Below are 18078 nucleotides of genomic sequence, written 5' to 3'. Positions count from 1 at the left end.
AACATCCATATTAGCTACATTATGCAGATTATTTTGCTCTGCTAGATTTCCAACTGCTGCTGGATATTGTCACTTGTGTATGTCCTTGTTGTCTCAAATTAAACATGTTTTCCATATATCTTCATTTTGTCAAGAATGGTATCACTATTCCTCCAGTTACATCCATTTCAAATCATATCACAGCTACTCGCCTCATTTTTGGATTATTTTAATATCCTTCTAATAATTTTCCCTGATTCCGGCCCCTTTCCCCTCTTTTCTCCTTCACCGCTGCCAAAATCTATTCCTGATGTTCTGACTTGTCCATGTTTTTCTGGGAAAAACTTAGGTGACTTCCTTTTGATTCTTAATACAGGCTATTTTATCCTTTGCAGCTCTGTCTGACTTCCCAGCCCTGTCCTACTTCCTAGTCTTTTTTCCTGGAAGAATACACATTCCTTCTTTCTCTTCAATCTAAACAGCCTACTTCTTGTTCCTCATTACACAACATTGTATCACAGTGCCCTTTATTCAGGCTGTTTTGATTTTCCCCTCTTCTTCTGCTTCTATATATTTTATATTTTAATTGCTTGTGTAAGCGCTCTTACTGAGTGCTGGTTATACTAAGTCCCTTAGGGAAGTTTATATTTTACACAGTTCTTAAGATACTATTGGGTATTTGTTTTAGTAGATGAAGGGGAGACATAGGTTCATACATGTCATTTTGATCTAGTTCTGTACCCTCTTTTCATAGATGAAAAGATTAAGGTCTCGGGAGGTTAAATAACGAAATATTGGGTATATTTGCACTTAAGAGCCTGATTCTTCATTTTAACTTTTTTTATACATCAATCCAAACATAGTTCCTTATGTAATTAAAAAGTATTATGATGAAGATGAAAAGATCATCTCAAAATTGCTCATTGCTCAAAGTGGTCAAAAAGCATCCAGTTAATTTGTAGATAATATGGAAGCATTAACTTAAAAACCTGTAAGCATAACTTAAAACTTTAAGTCATTCCATGGAATTTGTAAAGGGAATAGAAAATTTTTTTGATGTTATCTCCTTAATTACATCACAACTTTTCATGTGTTTGAATTTTAAAGACATTCATTTGTGAGATAGAGGAAAGTAGAAAATTAGAGGAAAAACAGCTCAAGTTTGTTTTTCAGGTCATATTCAAATAATTTTTTAACTACAATTTGCTTATATAACTGAATAAACATCTAATTGTGGAATAATACAGCATTTGGGTAGAGGGGTGAATAATAATAAGCTTTGAATAAGCTACATATTCCAAAATTTTTGCATTACACTTCAAAGTAAAGTCTAGAAGAGAAATCCAGATAATTCTATATCCCGTGTCTCCTGAGGGAAGGTGACCAGGTTTTGGACTGTGGGGTGTCTGTTTACCATCCACACCAATAATATCTTTCTATGTCACTATAAGATAACAAGTTGTCTTTTGCTTCATGGCCATTTGTCCCAGTCAGAATGTTGGGGGAACTTCAGGTACAAAGACATAACAAGTTATAACTGTCTTTCCTTTGACCTCAGGCCTTCCATCTCCTGTTTATGTCCACAGGAGGAAGAGATAGTTGGTGGGAACTATTCTTTCCTACTTAATGCCCCTGTTCCTTTTCCCCACCATTGGGGACATTCAAATCTCCAGTCTGTTGGCAAAGAAGGGGGGGTCATTATCCAAATTTCAGGATAAGGAGTTGTGACGTGGGGCCTTTCATTGGAAAGTGGTGCTTCCTATGATTTCATACTGTACTTGCCTTCAGCCCAATCTCCAACGTGGTCATACCCTGCATGTTCACTGACTACAAACTACTAAAGATCCATTCCCCTTCCACCTAATTCCTCATTCTCATCCCCAAACCAAACACCACTCAACCTCCACTGTATCCTCAACACCACTGTATCCTCTGGAATGCCTATTAACATAGGTAACATAATTCCATTCCAGTCTTTCTTTTTTCCATCTAGCTGTTAGTAAAACAGTGTTGCTGGCCACCCTTCATATATTTATTCCCTTCACCTCACTTAGTTTTAGGCAGGGCAATTATACCCTTCACCTCACTTAGTTTTAGGCAGGGCAATTATAATACTCCTTTGCTCTCAGTTGCCACATTTCTAGGTTTTTTCCCTTCACCCTTGTGACTTCTGAACTTGATATGAATCATCTCCACCAGCCATATAAAAGTCTTGTTAGCTGTAGATTATAGCTCTCTAGGTCATTCCTTTTCCTCAAATGAGTTCACTACTTGACTTTTTTTATCCTTGGCTTCCTGCTGTCATAACTAGAAGACTTTGGCATACTTAAACAGCTTTTCACTCTTCCATCCATCCTACCTAAACCACAAAAATGAATCATACCTTTGATCTTGCCATCACACAGATGCACCAACTCCACATTCAGGAATTGCAAGATCATCTTATCTGTCTATTGCCTTTTCATCTCTTCTCCCATTCAAAACCTTAATGGTTCCTTGGCTCCTTGTTGAACCAGTTCAACTCAGCATTGTGCTTTCTTATCACTTTGCCAGTAAAGCTGTGCCAAGTCTATGCCATTTGCCATTTTTACTCGTATGCACCTGTGCTCAAAGAAGTGAGAAATCATTTATCTTCAGTTGATTACAAATTTGCTATATATCCTCAATGGCATCCTCACTGAAAGGTAGTCCTTTACCTGCCTTAACAAATCACTCTCCATAGTGGCTCTTCCAAACCTTTTAATGTCTTTCTTAAAAGTTTCTGTGACTTTGCTAATACCTTTTCAAATGAGAGAAACTTTTTAGAAAAAGATTGAAACTATTCTGATGTTTCTTCATCTGTCAGTTGCTTTCTGCCACTTTCTCCTCCACCTCATGAGTATAATGAAGCTACCTTTCTCCCCACTAAGGCATGTTCAAGTGATTCCATTTCATTGTCTTCTCTAAAAGAGATTTCCCTTGTCATCCTTACTTTTATTGTCTACAAACAAGTATGTGCATGTCTCCTTCATTTGATCCTTTCCATACCTGCTGTCATGCTAAGAAGGCTCTCTGTAATAGGTGTCCATACTTTCTCTTCTCTCATTCTCTTAACCCATCATAATCTGGCTTCTAACAGAAACTACTTTCCAAAATTGACCTTCTCTTGTTATTTTCTTTTGGGTTTTAAGGGCACTACTCTCCTGGTATACTTTGTTTCCTTTGTTGGTTGCTTTTCCAAATCCCCCTCATAATTGTAGGAATCTCTCGGGGGTTCTGTCTTTAGCTCTCTTGGTTTCTTATATATGTTCATTTGGTGATTTCATCAGATCTCATAGATTTAATTACTATTTCTATGCTAATGATTCTAAGTTAATTTAACTTCTCCCTCAATTTTATGCTGGCCTCCATTCTAATATCTCCCAGTTGTTTTGTCCTAAACCTTCTCTGCCCAGCTTATCTTCCCAGGCCCTTGAAAACTAACCCTCACCTTTTATCCAAGCTTTTTGCCTAAGGTTTGGCAATTTCACCTTTGGAACATCTCTCCAAAAACCCTTCTTTTGCTGACACCACTCTGGTGCAGGCCCTTGTCTATTGATTCTGCTGTTATGCTGTCCTGTCCGGCAGGACAATAACAGTGGGTCATCGAGTGGAGCCAGGGCTGAAGGGGAGCAAAGGTGCTGTAAGACAATCAGTCTGTAAAGCCTACGGCTTGGGGACAGGATCGGAGAGACAGAGAGGCAACTCAAGATTTAAGATGGTGAATGTCTCTGTTTAATGAATGAAGAGAGTTTAATTAAATAGGATTTCTGAGTGGGGGGTTACAATGAGAAGAATGTCGGACCATAGGTGTGGCGGAAATCCTAGAGTATACTGTTATGTAGATTTTGGGCGGAGATGACCGATTTCTTGGGACACACATTATCTTCAGGAATTTAGGGTGTATGCTAATCTTAGCTCTTTGTCTCCTGCGTCCAAGGACATGGCAATGTTCAAGGACATGGTCTCTTGGCATATCCTCAAGAGTGGTCTCTGGCATATCTTCAAGAGCATGGTCTCTGGCATATCCCCCTTTCTTTATTAATATATAGGTGGGAGGCCTGTCTTAGGCTATGTGGCCGGCATCCATATTCAGTACCCAAGTAATCCGACCTTAGAAGGCCAGAGAAGGGCAGGACCCCTGTCTTAGGCTATGTGGGCGGCATCCGTCCCAGCACCCCAGCATCAAACTTCCAGGGTGTGCTTCTGGAAAACGGGCCCACAATAATCCCGTCATTGGGTGTTCCTGCAGCCAGAGGGTATGATGATCCTGAAATATGGGGCCACAATAATCCCGTCATTGGCTCACCCACAGCTTATTTACTGAATGCAGGGGGGGCAATACCTGAGACCAGACCTTGTATGGATATGAGGAGGAGGTGGGGCAAGAGTGCTTAAGGCAAAGTGAATAGGAGCTAAGAGTTCCCATTCTTTCAGGTATATTGAAAAAATATACCAGTTTCCCCAATGTTCTATCTCTACCTCCCCTTTTCAAATGACCATTCCCAATATAAATCCCAAGAGCAAATCAAAATCCCTATACATAACAGACTAATACAGTAGCATTTCCTAAAAAGCCCTCAAACATAACAGCAATTACAGTTTTAACAAATCCCATCCCAAGTCTTAAACACACAGTAATAGATGATCCAGGTAAGGTTTAACAGTCAGTCATCAACCATTCCCAAAGTCCCTCATATCAGTCCAAAGTACACTCGATTCAGGATCAAGTCCATGGTCTCATTTTAAAACTGCTGCTTCAGGCTGTGAAGTGATAGGAGGCTCACATTCCTTGCAGAGTGGGTGTGTCATGCTGGCAATCAAAGCTAATCAAAGCTGATCCAGGTTCCAGAAGCAAGTCAATATCTGTAATTTGACCAAAATCTAAAACAAAAACACAAATCTAGCACATAAAGATTGGATCAGTCTTTGATAGACTCAGTTCACCAAACTGTTGCAAAACATGAGGAGGCCAAAATGGATTGACGAGCAGTTTCCTATGTGAAGAGATGAGTTTGCTTTACAGGCCAAGCAAACAGCTGCAGTCTTACAGACCCTTGTTAATTATCCACTTATCCTGTAGAAACCTTAAAGGAACAAAACACAAATATCCAGTAACAGACAGATGACCAGACGAAATAGTTGCCCAAGCATTTAGGATACAATGACTACATATGACCAGACTGAAAATAGCAAAGCATGACATAATTGAATTGCATTAACAATTCTATTGACCATTGCTCTGATCAGAGAGATCAGTTACAGAAGGAAAAATTCAAGAACATAACTATAACATAACATAAGGAATTGAGTTTTAACAGCTTATCAATCAATTGTCCCATTAACTGTCACAGGGTGGAGCTTTAAAACTCCCAAATAACATTAGCTAATTAACTCTAAGCCCAAAAACTCCAATGACAGATGTCATCAAATTTCGGATAAATCTTAAAGAGTTACCATAACCTTACAGTAATAACAGAAAGAAATTTCGCCTCAGTAAGTTCACAACTTAGAACAATTATCATATCTAGGTAGATGTTACATGAGTGAACATTATACATACAAATCATTTTGCTTTTAAAATACCCAATACATAGAAAAATATCCCAAATTGCATATTGTCCATAACAAACATTTTCAAAAGGACAAAGAGAAAAAACTATTATGTTCAGAGGCCCTTTAAATAACCTCAGAATGACCCAATACAATCAATTTAAACTTATACAAAAAACCCAATTCCACATGAAAGAATTCAAGAAGGTTTTTTAACATAGCAATTAAACTTTTAGAAATACTCAGACCAAAGTATGGATCACATTTTATGGATCATATTTACGACCATATCTCTTAACCAAGAAAACCTTTATGAAGAAACAAATATTCAATCAATTAAGCTAAAGTAAGCATGTCCTTAAAAATCACACTTTGCTGCACTGGCTGTAAATCAGTTAAGAAAAAAGCGGCAGGAACATACTCAGGGAGGTGAGGGGCGGAGAAGATTCCATATGGCCATCCTTCCCCCACTCCTGACCCCTAGAAAAAACTTCCCTCAGGTTCCCCACTCAATTTTCTACATGGGGATCCTTTTCAAGATTTAGCCCATCAGTTTCCCAATATCAGGTTTCTTCCCAAATCCACCCATTTCCAACTTTCTCTTTCCTTCTGACTACATACTTATACAATCTCCTTAAAGAACTTTCCTTCCCAGATACTCCTTTGGTAAAGTAGCAGAAGGCAGTGGGGGTGGGTGACTCCTTCCCCCACCTCTTCACCTACTCCCAAAAGTCTTTCTTTCACCCTTCTGATACTAATCGAACCTTTAATTTCCCTTGCAAATCAGTCCTTCCTAACTCACCTGCATTCCTCTTTCCTTTTTCCCATCAAAAACCTGTAAGATTCAACCCTATAGTGAATAATAAACCTCCAAAAATCCACACATGTCTAGCAGAGCTGGTTTTAAAGTATTAACTTGTGTTAACAAATTTCAGAAGGTAACAAACTGAATCAAAGTAATACAGCAAAGTTTTTCTACCACCTTTCTTTAACAGCGATTAGCATCTTATCTCTAGAGCTATTTATTGCCTAGGCCAGGCTAAGCTTGAATTTTATAGTTCTTTACTCTAGCAGGCTTTTCCTTAAAGACATGCAAATTATCCTTAATCATTGTTCTTAAAACTTAACAAAGCTTTTAAATCAGCAAAAACAGATTAGGGGCAGATTAGTCCTGGAAAAACTCCCCACCCTCAGAGAGAAATGTTTCACCTTGAATTCCTTTTTCCCATTCCAAAATCCAAAGCGGCTTCGGTGAATTTCCAAGGAAGCCCATTTAGTGTTTTACTCTGCCTTCACAGAGAATGCCTAGATATTCTATTCAAACGTCTTTCCTTTAAATGTTAGCATACTGCTGTATATTAACTTTCCAAACTTTCAAATCCCTTTCAATCTATATATATATATATATATATATATATATATATTATATATATATATTTTTTTTTTTTTTTTTTTTTTTTTTTTTTTTTTTTTTTTTTTTTCTTTTCTCTCCCTTTTTCTCACAGGCTGCTGCAGTCAGCCAGAGACAGAGAGAGAGAGAGAAAGATTTTTCAAGCTTCTTGATATTTTCTAAGTCTGCAACACAGAGGCTGAATCCTTATCTCTTACAAGCTTATTTTAACTTTTAACACAAACACACACAAACAAACATGGAGCTCCAATTTACTATGTACAGTTGCAACGTTGTTTTCCAAACAACAACATAACAGACAAACCACACAGAACATGGAACATATATGACAGACTACAGTTATACAGATTCCATGACATTCAAGATTAAACATGAGAACAACAATTTTCTCAATCGTTGACACCCTGTCTGTTTCAGGAGCTGTTCAGTGAATTTGAGTGGTTCGATCTTCTCTTTAGGTTCCAAGGTGTCTTGGTCTCGTAACTGATGATAAAAGATGTGTCTTTTTGTGATCGCAGAATCTACTTGATATTTAACGAAAGTGGTTAGTTTATTAAAGGCCCAAGGGCCAAAAGAAAGGAGAAGGAGTCCCACAAGAGGGCCGAGAATACTAGGGAGAAAAGTGGATAGCAAGGGGGAAGTGGAGAACCAGTTCTTATGCCAGGATTCATTTTTTACTCTTTCCTGTTTTCTTTTTTCCAGACTGTCTCTAACTTTTGGTAGACTGTTTTCAACAAGGCCAAGTTTATCTGAATAAAAGCAGCATTCCTCCTTGAGGGCTGCACAAAGACCTCCTTGTTGTAAGAAGAGAAGGTCTAAGCCTCTTCTGTTTTGCAGGACGACTTCAGCTAAGGATGCTACTGAGTCTTTAAGGTGTTTAGGTCCTGCTTGCAATTCCTGTAAATCCTTATCTATAGCAGCGCTCAATTGGGAATATTGTTTATCATTTTGTATGAGGGAGGCTATACCCGTCCCCGTTCCTACCGCTCCTAGGCCAAGGAGGACGGTCAGGGTTAATGCAGTAAGGGGTTCCCTCCTGGTCCTGAAATTGCCAGTACTTTTTCTTTCCCAGATATCAAGGAAATCATCGGCCTGGTGTATATTAATATGAGGGAAGAGAAAGACAGAAACGCAGTAATCGCGTTTTTTGATAAAAGATCGGGCATCCAGAAATGTAGTAAGGCCAGCAGAGCAGGCAAAATAAGAGCCGTCAGGAGCGGCCACATATTGCCACGTCAGGTTGACAGGTATGGTGTGGTTGCAAACGCCTTCAAGCTGTTTGGGAGGAAGCATGTTAGGTCCTAGGAGACACTGTTCTGTTAGCCCAGTGGGGTCTTCTATCAAGGACCTCATTTCCTTCTTAAAGGCCCTGACTTCTGTGGTGCTCAGGGGAGCGTTCACAAATCCTATACCTCCCTGGGCCGAAGGAACCTCTCTTAAGGGATATAATTTAGGACTTGGGGTTTTAGTTCCCGGCAAAGGATAATTTCGGATATCTCTTTGAATTTGATCTAATTCCTTCCTTAAAGAGGAGAATGACTCTTTTTGGAGTCCAGGTGGGGTCAATCGAATTAAATCCTCCCGTGCCCTGAGGGGCCCCGGAGGAGCTGATGGGATTAAGTCCTCACCTTCCCTTTCCTAAAACCATGGCTTCTTCTGGGGGTGGGGATAAGTATGGAGGAGGGAGAGATAACAATGGGTCCCATTGCTGGGTCTTTAAAGTTTCCTCCTTCGTGTCCTTTACACTTGGACTCTTACTCAACATTATAGAAGCCCCGGAAAGCCATAGTCCTGCATATAGAACCTCCTCTGGATTAACAGGTTCTTTGTTATTAACACACAAATTCAGTATTTGGCACACCCAATCTTCAAGGGAGCCAAATTTAGGCCAAATAGTGCCTCCACCAATGCCTTTGTCACCCCAGACAAAGCAGCAATACCTTATCATCTTTTTCTTGCTTTTTCCTTTATATTTTGGCAGTTTGTTCCAATTACTTAATTTGTTTCCCAAGGGACTATCTACCGGTATTCTCTGATCATTTTTCTCATTTCTCTCCGCGAGGGCTGGCTGGGACTGGGCCACACCCATTGAATTTGGACGGAATCTAAATTCTAAAAACACCCAAACACGCCAATTGTCGCCAATTGACTCCAGTCACCCTAGAAGGCCTAGCCAAGCCTACCTGTCCAGAGACCTAGAGTTTAAGACTCAGGGCCTCACAGAGTCCTATGGGCGACAAATCCCCCAAGACTGCAAGAGTTTCCCAGCGAGCTCAAATTAGCCCGGGCATTTGAGCCGCAAGTCAGGGGCCTAGCCCTGCCTTCCATCAACATACAGTGTAAAAGGCGGTCATCTTTCTCAAAAGGTAAGGTGGGAGCGGCCCCAAGTACCTGGGCGAAGTAAACCTTTAAGAAACTCTAGCCCCAGGAAAAAGCTTAGCAACAATCATAGTGTGGCCACAAATTAAAATAGTTATTTAAGGCAGTTCTACTTCTGGTCTATGCAATCACACTTGAACTCAAAACTCCCAGTAAATATTAGCTGCAGTCCCAAAGGATTTTATCTTCTACATCAGTTATCATTAATCAAGGACTTCAGATAAAATCTAGTTCAAGAATCACAGTAAAGGGTTTACAGCTTATACAACTATTTTTCTTATCTAAGTAGATAGTTTTAAATTTAACATTACACAGATCTTGAAGTTCACAAGTAACTGAACCAAACTTCATATAACTTACAATTGCCCATCAGAGATGACAAATTTTAAGGCATAACTCAGTTACAAATTACCCAATACCTCTAGAAAACACACCATCTAAGTAGGAAGGTAAACTATCCCATCTTAGTCCCTCAGTAACTTCTCAAAGAATGGAGGAGGGAAAACAGGGAACAAGTCTAGAGAACATAGAAAAGCACACAGGAAAGGCAGACTTCTTTCCTAAGGGTATTCACCGAATTCTTGAATGGCTTCAGTTTCTCTCATTTACTCATTTCTTGCTGCAGTCAAGGAATGAGGGGAGAAAGGAAATAAAAAGCCATCTTTTAAAGAATTTAATTTGCCTTGACCTAAAATTTCATTCCCAGCCATCATTCCAAAGGTCTTTCTTGAAGCTGCAACCTGGCCAGGGTTGGAGCCCAGGAAAAAATCCTTTGTTGGCAGGGACATAGAATGCCAATCCAGAAAAGAATAGAACCCAAGTGTGCTAAGAGCAAAAGGTTTTAGGACTAAGAAAATTAGGAGCAAAAAAGAGTTCCCACCTGTAGGGTTAGGTAGGAAAGTGTGAGACAGACAGACCTAGCCTGGCTTACCTAGATTATCTCTCCATAAGCAGCTAAGAAAGTTTTAAGTATTGCCCTGAGGCTAAGAAAAAAAACCGAGAGCAGTTTAAAATCCCATCTTTGTAGACAGCCTTGATGACCAAATCAGGGAAACTGAGTCCCGTTTAAATGTATAGGACGAGCACGCGTCCCGAGGGCTAGAAGCTGCGGCTTTAAGAGCCAGGTAAATGTCTGGAAGGGGCGCGGCCCACTTGTCCAAATTGCTAGCAAATTTCTATTTTAAAAGTTGGTGACAACCTTTCCGGAGATTTGAGAAGATTTAGATTGAGTCCCCAATCTCCCCACTGTACAGTAACCCCAAGAAGGGGACAGGATAGGAGCATTTAAATGGCAGGTTGCCAAGCCACATGGGAGAGGTCCGAACCAGGCCTCGAGTTCTACACTCCCCACTCCATGTAAGAAGGGGGAGGAAAGGCCAGAGCCAGGGTGGGGGAGGAAGAGATGCCATCTTACCTAGTGCAGTGCGTCTTGAATGGCGAGGGCTCCTCTGGCGATTCCACGCTGGAACTTGAAGGCAGGGCAGCTCATCTAAGTCCCCAGATCTTACTGGGAGAGCAAAACCTGAAGGGAAGACTGCTTACCCCTGTCCAGGGAGTAGCTGCCGTGGGCAGAGACATTCTCTAAACTCACCCCAATTTAGTGACCTTTCTCCTCGTGGCTACAGCCTGACCTTTAGAGACTCCATTGCATTTAACAGTGGAGTGGGAGAAGGGCTCAAACACAGCTCCTTTTAAGTTTCTCCGGCTATCTCCCCAGAACAGATCAAAGAGAGCGCTGGCCTGGGACCCCCGAGAAGGGTAAGTTCCCCAGAACGGCCACATGACCACTCTTTGGTCTGGGGTGGTGTTAAAGAGACACTTCCTCTCGTGTCTCAACAGTTCCTGCTGGAGAGCAGGACTATCTGGTGACAGGAAAAAAAGATTAGAAATGCATTGAGATGCAAAGGAAGGGCCTTTCTCTCTCCAAAGGGTTTGGTCAGTGGGAGTTTGTTCAAGAAAGCATCTGCTCCAGGAAAGACTTTAGAGGCAGGGGAGTGTCTAGATCAAAGAAGCCCTTTCACCTGAAATGGAAGTAGGGTGAAACGGAACACAGATATTCTCCCCACTACCTTTAGAGATAGAGTGAGACCAAAGAAAGAACGCAGATTCTTCCCGGAAGAATACTGCCTGAACAGCTCAAAACCCAGATTGGTTCTGAGTGTGCCCCGAAAAGGTCAGGGTCCAGTTTGATCGCCAAATTATCTAGCTTCCGGTGTTTGTTGAGGTCTAGCTTTGGGGTACCTAAATGAAATTAGGGTTAAGGTCTAGTGGCAGGTTTGGGGTATTTCAAGCGAAAAGGATCTATGGACGGCGCAACATATTTTCTTTGGAAAGGGGCCACTGGTCAAACCAGACTGGAGTGTTTTGATCTTGTCCGCCTGCAGGCTGGGCGGACCAGTGGCCCTTATAAAAAATGGTTCTGAAAACCAAGGCCAGCACGGCCAGGGTACGGCTGTACTTGTAAAGGCTGATTGATACCTTGGTTATTTTTCCCTAATCCTTGTTGAGGGAGAAAACCCTGGCTTAGCATTTGTCTTGTGACTACAGAATTGGGGCTGTACATAATAATACCCATTTGTGAGAGAATATCTCTTCCCCATAGGTTAATAGGTAGATTAGGAACTATGTAAGGGCGGACAGTGCCCATATTTCCCTCAGCGTCTTCCCAAGTTATCTGAGGACCCGGGGGTAATTGCCGAACCTTGCCGTTGTTAGAGGCTCCTTCAATGACTTCATTAATTAATGCCCAGAGGGGGAAAACATTTACAACGTTTGGCCCTTCTCGTTTTAGGTCTCGGCCAACCTTCTGCCATTTCCCGGGGTGTATTTCAGGGCCATTTATAATAAACCAAGGATGGACCTTATCTATGTATATAAAGAATTTTATAAGGTCCTTCTTTTTTACTTTTATGCCTCTTTCCTTAAGATTTCCTTTAAGATCTTTAAGGAATATTTGTTCTTTAGATAAATACGATCCCATAGTATCGACAATCGCGAAAACTTACCTCTACCCTTACGGGGGTTCCGTAGAGACCGTGAATTCTCTCCCGGAATGCTCGGGGGCGATGTCGGGCCGAGGTCCACTTAGAGGCCCACGTTGGGCGCCAGTTGTCCTGTCCGGCAGGACAATAACAGTGGGTCATCGAGTGGAGCCAGGGCTGAAGGGGAGCAAAGGTGCTGTAAGACAATCAGTCTGTAAAGCCTACGGCTTGGGGACAGGATCGGAGAGACAGAGAGGCAACTCAAGATTTAAGATGGTGAATGTCTCTGTTTAATGAATGAAGAGAGTTTAATTAAATAGGATTTCTGAGTGGGGGGTTACAATGAGAAGAATGTCGGACCATAGGTGTGGCGGAAATCCTAGAGTATACTGTTATGTAGATTTTGGGCGGAGATGACCGATTTCTTGGGACACACATTATCTTCAGGAATTTAGGGTGTATGCTAATCTTAGCTCTTTGTCTCCTGCGTCCAAGGACATGGCAATGTTCAAGGACATGGTCTCTTGGCATATCCTCAAGAGTGGTCTCTGGCATATCTTCAAGAGCATGGTCTCTGGCATTATGCCTTCCTTAAGTCTTTCTATTTTCTATTCAGTTGATTTTCCTTTGACCTTCCCCTCTCCCTACTCCCCACCCCTCTACTCAAATAAACAATCTTTTTTTGGCATTCTGAGTCCTTTATAACTTGGTCTCATCCTATCTTTAGTTTTTTTCCTACACCAGCTTTCTTCAGTGATGCTGGCCTCTATACTCTTGTGGATATTTTTTCTGGGTGTCTACTATACCTTGAAATATTCTTCCATATCTTCTGCTTTCCCTGAGTCCTGATTTAAAACTCTACAGAAAGCCTTTTCCAACACTTAATTCTAGTACCTTTCTCTCATTAATTGTATGTAATTCATTTGCATATATATCTTTTTTCTTGCCTTTATCCCGATTGCTTAGCTCTTTTGTGTATATATGGGTGGTTATTGATTTTTCATGATTCCTATACAGATAAGCTGTAGCATTTTAGTTACTAAATCATAGAATACCTGCAGCATTTTTGTATTTCTAAAAATGTTTTTTCTTTTACAGCATAAGCAGTACTATAATGGATGTAGACAGCACAATTTCCAGTGGGCGTTCAACTCCTGCAATGATGAACGGACAAGGAAGCACTACTTCTTCAAGCAAAAACATTGCCTATAACTGTTGTTGGGACCAGTGCCAGACTTCCTTCAACTCTAGTCCAGATCTGGCAGATCACATTCGTTCCATACATGTAGATGGTCAGCGAGGAGGGGTTGGTTTTATTCCTTTTTCTTATGTCCTCTCCACCCTATTTGAATTATTTTACAATTTGGAATTATTTCCTGGCTTTTCTTAAATTACTTTGGTTATATAATTTAAAGTTTCTATTTCTTTTTTACTATACATAACATTTCTTTTGTGGAATGCATTTGTATTATATGAACATCAATTTACTTAGTTGTGATTACTTTTTCAAACTCGTTTCTTTAGTATAGGTTAGAGGCAAAAGGGGAAAAATTCTAGAGTACACGTTTTTGGTTGCTATTGTGTGCTGGGTTTTGTTTTGTCTTTTCCAAGTAAAAAGATTTTACCATTTAATTTTGCTCTTTGTTTTTCAGGTTTATTTATATTTAAATATTTTATTGATTGGTTTTTCTGTATTTGAACAAAACACCTTCCCTTGTGACAAATCAAAACATCCAGCACAATCATCACAGCTATCCTTATATAAGACATTCCCTTCTGGGAGTTTCCTCCTATAGTATCTTTCTTGAAATCTTCCTTTGGTTTTTCGGATAGTTAGAGTTTGACTTTGATCTCTTCATATTGTTGTGCAGCCATTATGTATATTGATCTTTTGATTCTATTACTTATTTTTCTCTCATTTAAATAGTTTTTCAGTCATTCTGAAAATGAACATCTAATAAGCAAATGCAAGAAATGCAGCGGCTATTTTGATATTTATTGGCCCTTTGCCTTTGACTTTCATGTTTTCTATACTTGGGAGTAGTATTGCTACTCCCAGGAACATGAATAATTTAACTACTTTTCTTGAGTAATTCTACACTAATATCCAGCATGGTTGTTACAGTGCAATAATAGTGTGGCTTATTTGGAGTCCCTCTGATCAACTCATCAACTCATCAACTCTTTGTCATCTTTGCCAACTTGAAACTATTTGTAGTACAGAATATAGGTCGAAATCATTATAATTTTTTTTCCAAACTTTAAATTTAGAAGACTGGCATAGATTTAAAAAAAAAAAACAAACAACTAAATTTATTGTATATAGTAGCCACTTTTTCCTAGTCTACCCTTATACACTCCTGGTCATGACAAAACAAAAGAACATCTTAAATGTTAAAAAGTTCCCTAGTTCTAATTGTTAACTTGTCTATTTACTAAAATTAATAGGAAGAACAAATTACTATACCCCCATGTTCTAGCTCTTACACTTTGCTGGACGTTGCTAATCTCTTTTTACTTTCTTATTTTGGAGTAAGTGACCTGCCCAGGGATCCCCTATAGTTAGGGATTGAGGCAAGTTGCTTAGTGTTCTTTTAAAATTTTTATAAAATTATATAAAATTTTATTTAATTATATTAATTGTTAGATATTAATATTATATAAAATTTTATAATTTTATATAATTAATTTTATATAATTTATAAAATTAAATAAATTTTATAAAATCAGTTTTTCCCACCATCTCCTTACACCACCTCCCTGTAAGAAATTTAATATTTTAAGAAAAAGGAAAAATGAATAAAAGCTTATTACTTGAAAAAATTTTGGAAATGTGCAGATAGACAATACCTACCTTCAAAGCAGTTACTTGTAATTTCCCTTTTTGTGGTTTTCTGCTTTGACCCAGAGTTCACTGTTATACTAAAGCTTTTATATCCCAAGTAGGTCATTGATAAGAAGAAACAATCTTTATATACATCATTCATAGCAGTTTTTGTGATAGCTAACAATCAGAAGCAAATTCTGCCTGTTGATCAGGAAAAAAACTTAAGCAAATTTTGAGGCATGAATTTAGTATTGTGTTGTAAGAAATGATAAAATGTCAATATAGACCAAGTATAGAAAAGATCTATGTGTGATAATGCAGATTAGGGATTGAGACCCAAGAAAACAGTAATCATAATGACTATTAAAAGAGCATAAGTGCACCACTCCCCAAAATAATTGCTTGTTGCAGTTTTACATTTAAGAAAGCAAACCAACTTTGTCTTTTAAATCTTTAATCTGCCTTTCTTTAAAGGGAACAGATTCACTGAGACTAACCAAGAAAACCTGACCCCATAATCGCCCTGCCCCTCTTCTCAGAGGCCAAATATGGCACACAAGGAATTTTCATTTATAGTGAGACATGTATATTCATAGTTTTCCTTCAGTGTACTCCAGAACATAAATTTCTTCAGGTCATGCCTTTTACTTTTAATTCATGGTTTTTCTCTCATGTACCAAAACTTGTATGTAGACGACTAGTTCATTGAGAGATCTATTAGAATAATCTGTAACAAGAAGTGAATTTTGGTTTTAAATCTTTTACCAGCAATGTTTTAGTTGGTTCAGCGTGCATATATAATAGGGAAACCTATTACCCAAAGCTAAGTATAAGTATTCTTGGGTCCTTGCTTCTGTGCATGACTGGGTTTCAACAACAAAAGATTCTACATTTTATACGTTGGTCCAGCTGTGCATTTCTGAGTTGTCTGTGCTGTCCAACCTGGTCACTCTTCTTGAGAAATGTCACTCTTTTCTTTTGCTACTTTTATTAAAATTTATCAATGTGGTTCCTTTTGATATTTTGTTTGTCTCACTTATTCTTTTATAGACTCTCTTCCTTGGTTGGTTTCTTATTTTTCTTTTTTGTAGGATGGTGTGAAGATTTGATGCAGGCCAACCACCCTATATTGATAGGAATTCTGCCTCTTAAATTTTTGAGAAATAATGGTGGATTTGGATATGTAATCATCTTGAAGTAGCTTTCAAGGCTTTATATTTCCATTAATTTGAACATCTCGTAAGATATCAAAATTTTGTGTGATCAGAATGCAACAAATTCCTTATTTGTAAATTGATAAAATGAAGAAATTAGCTCATTGTTCACAATATGTTCCATGTAATAGTGGTGGAATTATTATTAAAGTTGTACTTTTTCAATACATATACTAAAAGCAAATTACTTTGAAAAATTTTCACTTTTATGTTGCATAGGAAAAGGCCATTATTTTCATTATGTGGGTGGAATTTTTACATTCCCAATATATTTTTGCATAATTCTGCCATTAAAAAGTGCATGTTAATACAATATAATGGATGGATAGCTAATTGTCAGAAAACTTATGCAATTTTTTTTTTTTGGTATATTTCATTTAAATTACTAATAGATATGTTATTTATTTATAATTCAACTTTTTGATGTGCAATCCACATCAACAGAGTCCCTCTGTTCGGGTTTTTTGAACTGGTTAAGTTAAAAATCCTCCATACAAATATCACATACATACAGTGTGCAGTCTTAGTAAAGAAAGAGGGGTGCATCTTTTTGTGCTGTCACACAGGCCCATATAAATCATGCACACTTTCAAATAAATACACTGGTACATTTATTCAAGGAAATTGACCAAAAATGAAGGAGAATAAGACTACCCTTGGTTCCCAGTTTTGTACCAGCCTTCTTCATCTTGGGCATTCTGGAGAAGACTTTGAAGGTAAGGTACTAACTACTAAGGAACAATCCTATGCTTAAAGAAAAAAAAGTTTTTCTGGAATTCTCAAGAATGCTAATTAAGCTTGCCCTAGCATTTTGAGATAGCAGCTTTGTAGATTACATAGTTTAGAGTTGAAGAGATTCAAGTCCAAAAAATTGTTTCAAAGAAATTTTGTATCTCTTTGAGAATCTTTGTGATGGCATCAGCATTCCTAAGACTTTGATTTTTATCTCTTCCTTAATTTGTTCCAAAGTCTTAGGGATAATTACCTATAACAGTTTACAAAGCACTTTCCTCCCAATGTCCTTTAGAGTGTGCAGTTATTAATGGCTTTTTAGAAAGACGTGAAAATAAAAGAATTGAAGGTAAATTTAGGTAGTAAAATATTAAAGCTATGAGTTAAACCTGGGGACTCTGCTACCAATTCTTTTCTATGCCACTGCTTCATTGTTCAATTATTAGATTTATGCAATACAATTTTTTAATTAACATTTGGCTTGTCCTCTACTTAATCGTGGTTTATGAATGAACTCTCACTTAATACTTTTAGGATTATGGGCAAGTCTTAACTTTTCATACTCCTGATTACTTAGACTTTTAGAATTGCTTGGGGACAATGAGAAGTTAGGATACCCATGTGGTTATAAAGCTTGTATGTATTAAAGAATTGAAAGTAAAACTTTCTTGAACTGAATGCCACAAAAGATGTCTGTCTAACCTATCATATCTAAAACAGATTGCGTTCTCATTTTATTACTGTTGAAGACAGCATTATAACTCATGGGGTTTGAAATCCCTTTCACCCTACACATGAAGTTTATTGTTGAAAGTTAGTTGTTTCCATAGAATCTCCAATTTAGGCCATCTTTTGTTTATCATCTTGCAGTAATAGCTTTCTCTTCAAATCCTTTCCTCAAACCAAACTCCACTTACTAGCATTTAAAACCCTTCACAATCTGGCTACTTCTTATAATCTAGCTGCAATAGCAGACTCATCCTT

The 18078-nt window shown here is 38.6% G+C and overlaps 1 protein-coding gene across 2 annotated transcripts in view; it reads left to right on the top strand.

Annotated features, from left to right (window-relative positions):
- The window catches only part of AEBP2 (AE binding protein 2), a 48700-nt gene that overhangs the window by 9389 nt on the left and 21233 nt on the right, over window positions 1-18078 (top strand). For both annotated transcript variants that reach the window (XM_051961387.1, XM_051961388.1), the window contains exon 2: window positions 13420-13627. In XM_051961387.1, coding sequence (XP_051817347.1) covers window positions 13420-13627 — 208 coding nt within the window. The remainder of the gene's footprint in view (window positions 1-13419; window positions 13628-18078) is intronic.

This window comes from Antechinus flavipes, chromosome 5 (assembly GCF_016432865.1).
Source record: "Antechinus flavipes isolate AdamAnt ecotype Samford, QLD, Australia chromosome 5, AdamAnt_v2, whole genome shotgun sequence".
In the NCBI taxonomy this organism is placed as follows: Eukaryota; Metazoa; Chordata; class Mammalia; order Dasyuromorphia; family Dasyuridae; genus Antechinus; species Antechinus flavipes.
This window is presented reverse-complemented; position numbering and strand designations above follow the sequence as displayed.